We start from the raw sequence: 8,801 nt of genomic DNA, 5'->3' as shown, positions 1-8,801 counted from the left end.
TTTCTATATAATAGTCTCCTCCATTACATTACAGTGTCCTCTCCTTGTGGGTAGGGAATGTCATTTTGTTTTTCTGACTTGAGAAGCGATGTGGTCTAGTGGATAGAGCACCGGCCTGGGAGTCAGAAGGACCTGGGTTCTAATCCTGGCTCTGCCATTTATCTGCTGTGTGACCTTGGGCAAGTCACTTCACTTCTCTGTGCCTCAGTTCCTTCAACTGTAAAATGGGGATTAATACAGTGAGCCCCATGTGGGATAGAGTCTGTGGCCAGCCCGATTTGCTTGCAGCCATTCCAGCACTTAGTACAGTGGCTGGCACATTGTAAGTGTTCAACAAATACCACATTTATGATGATTATTATTATTACTATTATTATTCCCAAGTGTTCCATACAGTACTCCACGCAAGGGACCACTTAATAAATGCTATTACTATACTGCTTCTTCTTCTTGGAGAGGGAATCTGTCGTTTTGTTATTCTGTCCTTCCCAAGCCCTCGCTATGGTGACTGCACCGTGGACACTCAATAAATGTTTCTGCTACTATTACTAGGGTACTCTCCCAAGTGCTTAGTACAGTGCTCTGCACCCAGTAGGCATTTAATACATACTATTGATTGATTGATGATAACTGAGTCCTTGCCAGGATCCACCTTACCTAGAAAGCTTTCCTAAGAAGGTAGTTGCTTTGGTGCCTCTTTCTGATGTTCAATCGCCTTTCCCGGCAGGTTAATATTCCTCAAATTGGATCTACAACCATCACGATATTTGGGCAAGTCACTTCATTTCCCTGGGCTTCAGTTACCTCATCTGTAAAATGGGGATTAAGACTGTGAGCCCCACATGGGGCAACCTGATTATCTTGTATCTACCCCAGCGCTTAGAATAGTGCTTGGCACCTAGTAAACGCTTAACAAATACCATTATTATTACCATCATTATACCCTTCGCCCTACAAATTGCATCTTCAAATATCTCAGGCCTGCCCTGAACAAGCTTTCGTAATGCCCATGAGTACAAAGATGAATTCTCACCAGTAAAAAAAACCCCAAAAAACAAAAAAAAGGACTAAACCAGAATATTTTTTCCACCCATCTGGTCTTCAAAATCCATGGATTTGATTTCTTGAGCTCGCCAACTCAGATCAAAGCCTCCTTTCTCTTTTCAAGTGGAAGTTGAGTATTGGGTGTGAAAATGGATTTCCCTTTTAATTGCTTACCAAAGAGGCCTTAGGGTCCCAGGGTGGGATCTGGGGAGCTCTGAGTTCTGACCAAGAATCCCATTGGGATTCATTACTCTCTGTTCCCTGAAGAGTTTGACTGGGGCACAAATCTTGGAAAGAAGTCTATGTTTGGAAACACACCCAACCGTACAGCTCGTCGAGTCCGAGAGATGGTGAGCTTTAACCCCAGTGAGATAGAGGGCTTGGGGCCCGGATGGGGACCGCTGAGGCCATGCAGTGACCCCTAAATCAGTAAATGTCCATCCCTCCCCCCCATTCCATTATGGGATGGCAGGGGGTGGAGAAGCATTATGGATAGGGGGAAATCAAACATGAGGACTGAATGAGTCATTTGACCCTTGACTTTAGGCACTGAGATCAGTGATTTCTTTGGGCTGTTTTCAGGATCACAGAGGTCAAAAGTCACCACAGAGCCATCATGGTTTCAATCCAGTTTCCAGATGAAACTTCTCCCAACTCTGATGCTGCTATCACACCTAGGTGCCCTCGTGCTTTATACCTGGGAAGATGGACGTCCTGGAGGGCATCAATCAATCTTATTTATTGAGTGCTTATTGTGTACTGAGTACTGTGTACTGAGTCCTTGGGAGAGGACAATACAACAGATTTGGTAGATACGTTCCCTGCCCACACAGTCTCACTTTCCATTTTTGTCCCTGTTGGAGACTGGATCCAGGGCTGGATGGCCCAATGGCCAGACCCAGGAATGGCAGTGCTGATGATCTTGTATTTTTTTTAATGGTATTTGTTAAGCGCTTACCAGGTGTCAAGCACTGTTCTAAGTGCTGGGATAGACTTTTGAACACCCTGTGGGACAGGCACTATATCTGGCCTGTTTAAATTGTATCTAAGTAGGAGGTAGAACAGGGGTTGAATCTCTATTTTTCAGTTGAAGAAACTGAGGCCCAGAGAAGTTAAATGACTTGCCCAAAGTCACACAGTAGGCCAATGGTGGAGCCGGGATAAGAACCCAGGTCCTCTGGCTCCCAGATCTGTATTTTATCCATAAGGCTATACTGCTTTTTCCATTCACTTAGGTAGAACTCTCTGGAATCTTACATGGCTCCATTTCTAATTTGTATTCTTAAGTTTCCATGCCCCTGGCTCTGGCACTTTTCATCTAATTGTACTTTCAGACACAAGTATTTGCCTTGCCTCCATTAGACGGCTACCTCCAAGAGGGAAGAAAGGCCCATGTCTTTATTTATGGGTTCTAATCCCTACTCTGCCACTTGTCTGCCGTGTGACCTCGGGCAAGGTACTTAACATCTCCGAACCTCAGTTTCCTTTCCTGTGAAATGGGGATGAAGTAGCTCTTCTCCCTCCCCATTAGAATGCGAGCCCCGTGTGAAAGAGGGATTGTGTATGGCCTGATTGTATCTTCCCCAGCAACTTCTTCAGGGCTTGGCACAGGGTCGGTACTTGACACACACCAGGATGAGAATCCTAAACCTGGAGTTAGTTCATCCAGACACCAGTCGGGGGCGCCAAGTCCCTCAACCTTGTTGCTGTCTCCATTCAACAAAAACATATTTCATGCCCTTCTTTTAACTCATTCACTGGCCCGAATATTACTGTGCCAAACTGTAACACTGAATCCACTGTTGTTACCGAATTCTGAGAAATGCAACATTATAGTACCAGAGCCAATGGGAAGTATCCATATTTCTGAGCCAAACTGTAATACTGGACCCACTGTTAATACTGAATTCAGAGAAACGGCCCTATTATAGCACTAAAGACAATGTGAACTAAAGACGGTAATGAAGTGGAGATTGGGTGTACTTCGAAGACCCATAAATTGAAGGCAGGGTGGTTGATGTTTATAAATGAGTGTAATTCTGGATCACCGCACAGCTGTGAACCACGAATGTCCTCAATCTCCTCTTGAGAAAAACAGAATTTCCTCATTTCGGTGGGCTTTTTTTGGAGTCTTGGATAGTAGTCCTGCAGATGGTTGAAAAGGTTCCTCTTTTGGTGTTTAATGTTACTTATGTGGAAATTTGCAGGGGCTTTCTCGGTCTTTGGAATTACACTGTTGCAATATTACAGTGATGTGAGTATTACCGAATTACAGCAATAGTTGAGTTGGTAGTTGTTCAAAAGGCATTGATATCTGGAAACAGCAACTAAAGTTCAGACTGGTTGTCCTGCTGGTTGCTGGCTGAATCATTTCTAGACTGAGATGCTTCCTGCTGCCAGGCATTCCTAATTATAATAATATTAGTATTTGTTAAGTGCTTACTATGTGCCAGGCACTGTTCTAAGCGCTGAAATAGATACAAGATAATCGAGTTGGACAGAGTCTCTGATGCACATAGAGCTCACAGTCTCAATCCCCATTTTATAGATGAGGTAAATGGGGCACAGAGAAGTGAAGTGACTTGCCCAAGGACACACAATAGTTAAGTGGTGGAGCCGGGATTAGGACCCAGGTCCTTCTGACTCCCAGACTCGGTTCTATCCACTAGGCCATGCAGCTTCCCAACTAAATTCCCTAACTCTTGGGGCCTGGATCCTGGGCTCCCTGGCTTTTACAAAGGGAAACCTATTCCTCCAATCAATCAGTCAATCAATCAGTGGTATTTATTGAGCATTTACTCTGTGCAGAGCTCGGGGGAGCACGTTACGACTGAGTTTGGCAGAAACGTTCCCTGCCCATGACAAGGTTACAGTCAAGAGGGAGAGATGGAAGCTAATATAAATAAATAAATCGCTACAATCCAATCAATACAGCTTCCCTGAATTCCAGCTTTAAAAGCTCCAACCTGGGCAGGATCATTCTTCCCCACCTGGTATTCCCAAACTAAGGGATGAATTTAATAACTGTAGACTGTAAGCTCCTTGTGGGCTGGGATCAGGACTACCAATTTCACTATATCGTGCTTTCCCAAGTGCTTTCTACAGTGCTCTGCAAACAGTAAACGCTCATTAAATACCCTTGACTGATTGATTCCAAGGGGACAGACGGAATGTTATTCTGCCAGAACTGCAGAAAACTCCAACCGGTTTTCCACGAGGGCAGGGGGTCCCCCCTCCCAGGAGATCTGACCCATCGTCCCCACCATCTCTCCGTCTACCGCACCGTCCTCCCGGTCCCCTCCGCCTCTGCTACCCTGAGGGTGTGGATGTGGGGCCCTGCGAGGGGTTGGAGAGTCCGCAAAACAGGTTTGGTTTCTCTGCCGTCCCATGACCAGATAGAGCCCGCGGCGATGGACGTGAAGATTGTGGTGCGTTAGAGGTGCCCTGCCAGGCTGAGATGGGAGGTGCAGGCGGAGGAGGCATGGTGTCGCCCCTCGCTCTGGATGGATTCACAGGATGGCCCAGAGGAAGTGTGGGAAGGAGGTCCAGGATGGAGCTGAAAGGAATCAGGGGGAGGGACAGGCTGGTGACATAGAGCATGACTTCATTAATAATAATAGCATTTGTTAAGTGCTTACTATGTGTCAAGCACTGTTCTAAGCGCTGGGGTGGTTACAAGCTAATCAGGTTGGACACAGTCTCTGTCCCACATGGGGCTAACAGCCTTGATTCCCATTTTACAGATGAGGGAACTGAGGCCTAGAGAAGTTCAGTGACTTTCCAAGATCACACAGCAGACAAGAGGCAGAGCAGGGATTAGAGCCCAGGTCCTTCTGACTCCCAGGAGGCCGAGCGATGGCGAACTCCAGATGGAGCAAGTCAGAGGTCTCAAGGGAATTATGGCCGGCCTCCAGGCATCCACAGGATGGCAGTCTCACAGTTGGAGAGACCTGCAGTAGGGGCAGGAGGAAGTCAAATATATACAAGCCGGCTGAGGAGGCGGGAGGGAGAGCAGGTATCAAATCCCTATTTTACATATGAGGAAGGTGAGGCACAGAGAAGCAGAGTGACCTGCCCAAGCTCCTATAGCGGGCTAGTGGTGGAGCCAGGATTAGAACCCAGGTCTTCTGGACAATACTCTTTCCATTAGGCCATGCCGCCTCTCTGATTGTGAGGGTCGAGAAAGAAATCTAAATCACAGTTCACCAACTGTTGCTTCAGATAAGCAGGGTTTCCTGGGGAGTTGGTCAGAGGGCCAAGCCGGAAGAAAATGGGTTTAACCTGCAACCTGATGATCCCAAGACAAGGTCTGGGGCTTGTCTGGCTACAACTTCCAATCGGAAGCCACAGGCTGCGGCCAACGAGGCTCAGAGAGCTGCCTGGTGGGATCCCGATTCACGCTACGCCAGAGTGCCAAGTGGTTATGGGGGACCGTGGGTAGAGGGAGAGGGAGGATTTCACCTTCGCCCCCTGAGACTGGGCAAAGTGCAAAGAAACAGGAGACCTGCTGGGCAGCCATGAACTCCTTCCTCCCTCCTCGCCCCTCCGCTCCCCGACCGAGACCGACAGTCACTCTAAAGCTCCAGCTGAGCTCCCCGGGACGGGCCACCACTCCGAGAGCTTAGAAGAGGCCCCCAGCCAACCGGAAACTTCATTAAGAAGACACAGCCCTGACGTGCCCTCGGGTAACCTGGCAGAGAGGGAAACGTTTTTAATTAATCGCCAAGGGTGGAAACTATTTCAAGATGAAAAATGGCAGGGAAATTTCCAAAGGGGTTTATTAAAACGTCAGAGCTAATGAGGCCGGAGGGAGAGAGAGAAGAGGGCCAGGAGCGGGCGGGGTGGGGAGCGGACGGGCAGGGTGGATAGTGGGTCAGATGCAGAAGCAGTGGGTTTGGAGGGCTCCTGGGGGTCTCTTTCCCTGAGCTATGTTCAGCCACCTCTGTGACTTGGAGGAATACTGGGTGTAGCTTCACTGTAGCACACCACATGGCTTATGGGCAGGGAATGTGTCTGTTGGTTGTATTTGTACTCTCCCAAATGCTTAGTACAGTGCTTTGCACACTGTAAGTGCTCAATAAATATGACTGACTGAATGAATGAGAATTCCTTTCTCATTGCATTAGGAGCGGTCCATTCTTCTCTGGACCCCCTGCTTGGGCCCCCCACCCTGGAGACCCGAGGGTGCCTTGTCTTCTTAGGTCAACTCTGGTCCCAGAGGGACTTTCATGAAGACGAGGATGGTATTTAATAATAATAATGTTGGTATTTGTTAAGCGCTTACTATGTGCCGAGCACTGTTCTAAGTGCTGGGGTAGACAAAGGGGAATCAGGTTGTCCCACGTGGGGCTCACAGTCTTAATCCTCATTTTACAGATGAGGGAACTGAGGCACAGAGAAGTTAAGTGACTTGCCCACAGTCACACAGCTGACAAGTGGCAGAGCTGGGATTTGAACTCATGAGCCCTGACTCCAAAGCCCGTGCTCTTTCCACTGAGCCATGCTGCTTCTTGTTAAGCGCTTACTGTGTGCCAAGCACTGTTGTAAGCACTGGGGTAGATACAAGATAATGAGGTTGTCCTACATAAGACTAGAGAAGCAGCGTGACTCAGTGGAAAGACCACGGGCTGGAGAGTCAGAGATCATGGGTTCAAATCCCGGCTCCGCCACTTGTCAGCTGTGTGACTTTGGGCAAGTCACTTGAATTCTCTGGGCCTAGTTCCCTCATCTGTAAAATGGGGATTAAGACTGTGAGCCCCACATGGGACAACCTGATCACCTTGTATCCTCCCCAGCACTTAGAACAGTGCTTTGCACATAGTAAGCGCTTAACAAATACCAACATTTTTTTTTTAAATCCCCAATTTACAGATGAGGTAATTGAGGCACAAAGAAGTTAAGTAACTTCCCAAGGTCATACAGCAGACAAGTGGTAGACTCAGGATTAGAACCCACATCCTCTGATTCCCAAAGCTGTACTCTTGTCACCAGGCCATCGGGCTTCTATGCACATCAACCTCAAAGCTTAGCACAGGTTTTGGCCCCTAATGAGCATTTAATAAATTCCATCATTACTGTCATTAGAGGAAAATTCTAGGGAGGGTGGGAGGGTGGAGGGGTGGTTTCAGGAGTCTGCCTGGTTGGGCCAGCAGGCTAGGTACAGGACAACAACTTCTTCAGAGCCTCCTTGACTTCCCGGTTCCTCAGGCAGTAGATGAAGGGGTTAAGAGCAGGGGTGACCACGGAATAGAAGACGGAGATGACCTTGTTCACGTTGACGGCCCGAATGGCACGGGGCCGGGCATACATGAAGATGGTGGCCGAGAAGAAGACGGAGACCACCGCGAGGTGCGAGGCGCAGGTAGAGAAGGCCTTCCGCTTGCCACTGGGTAGCCTCAGGATGGCAACCAGGATGCAGCCATAGGACAGCGTGGTGACAGTCAGCGGGACAAGGAAGATGACCAGGGCCAGGACGAAGTCCACCAGCTCCGCCGTGGACATATCGGTGCAGGAGAGGTTGAGCACGGGCGAGATGTCGCAGAAGAAGTGGTTGATGACGTTGGGGCCACAGAAACTGAGGCGGGAGATGAAGTGGATCTTGACCAGGGAGATGCCGAAGCCGGCGGCCCAGGACCCGAGAGCCAGGCGGAGGCAGAGCCCGCTGCTCATGACGGCCGGGTAGCGGAGGGGCCGGCAGATGGCCACGTAGCGGTCGTAGGCCATGGCCGCCAGCAGCACGCACTCGGTGCACATGAGCGCGATGAAGAAGTACAGCTGCACCATGCAGTGGACGAAGGGGAGGGTCCAGCTGCCGGACCAGAAGCTGAGCAGCAGTTTGGGGACTGTGACCAAGATGTACCAGATCTCCAGGAAGGACAGGTGGGCCAGGAAGAGGTACATGGGCTTGTGGAGGGTCCGGTCCTTCTGAACCAGCAGGATAATGACCACGTTCTCAGTGATCGTCAGTAAGTAGGTTGCCAAGAACAAGGGGAACACCAGGGCTCGTACCTCTAGGCTCCCCGGGAACCCCACCAAGATGAACTCGGTCACCACTGTCCAGTTCTTCACACCCATCCCGGGTCTGGAGGAAGGGGTTTGAATTTCCTGAGGGAAATCGCAGAATGATTAACCCCTGGACTGGGGCTCGCCCAAGGTCAGTTTGTCCCTCCCCCTCTCACCAGACAGGACCTGGCCGAAGAAGGGAAGCCCAACCACCTACCTTGTTCCTTCCTTCCACTTCTCCCTCATCTTCACAGAAACATTGGCCCCTGGATTGGAGTCCACTCAAGGTCATCTTTCCCTCCCCCTGTCTCCAGACAAGATTTCATCCAAGTAGATTAAATCTATTTTAGCCTGAACATTTCCTGGGAAGGAGATCCACCAGCTACCTTGTTCCTTCCTTCCATTTCTCCCTCATTTTCACAGAACCATTGACCCCTGGACTGGAGTCCACCCAGGGTCTTCTTGTGCCCCACCTTTGTTTCCAGACAGGACCTGGTCCAAGCGGAGTAAGTTTATTTTAGCTTGAGGATTTCCCGGGAAGGAGACTCACCACTTATATTGTTCCCTCAGTCCATTTCTGTCTCGTCTCCCTTCTAAACCAGCTTTGCAGACATTGCTGGATTTCCTCTGGTCCTACCTCAGCCGAGATAGAGAGCAGTCAGATCCTTCTTCTGCTTGAGGAGACGTGGAAGCCTCCAAAGAAATTCCTACTCAACTTCCTCCTCTCCAGGCTGAGTGATTCCAGCTTCTGAGGG

General features: G+C 49.3%; 1 protein-coding gene across 1 annotated transcript; it reads right to left on the bottom strand.

The window, feature by feature from the left end:
• Nucleotides 1-7,197: 7,197 nt before the first annotated feature.
• Nucleotides 7,198-8,118, bottom strand: LOC114816181 (olfactory receptor 6B1). The gene has a single exon (XM_029078173.2). It carries the CDS (start codon nucleotides 8,116-8,118, stop codon nucleotides 7,198-7,200), a length of 921 nt encoding a protein of 306 aa, XP_028934006.1.
• Nucleotides 8,119-8,801: the final 683 nt, after the last annotated feature.

This window comes from Ornithorhynchus anatinus, chromosome 13 (genome assembly GCF_004115215.2).
Source record: "Ornithorhynchus anatinus isolate Pmale09 chromosome 13, mOrnAna1.pri.v4, whole genome shotgun sequence".
Taxonomy (NCBI): domain Eukaryota; kingdom Metazoa; phylum Chordata; class Mammalia; order Monotremata; family Ornithorhynchidae; genus Ornithorhynchus; species Ornithorhynchus anatinus.
The sequence above is the reverse complement of the archived record's forward strand: the minus strand, read 5'-3'. Positions and strand labels throughout refer to the sequence as shown.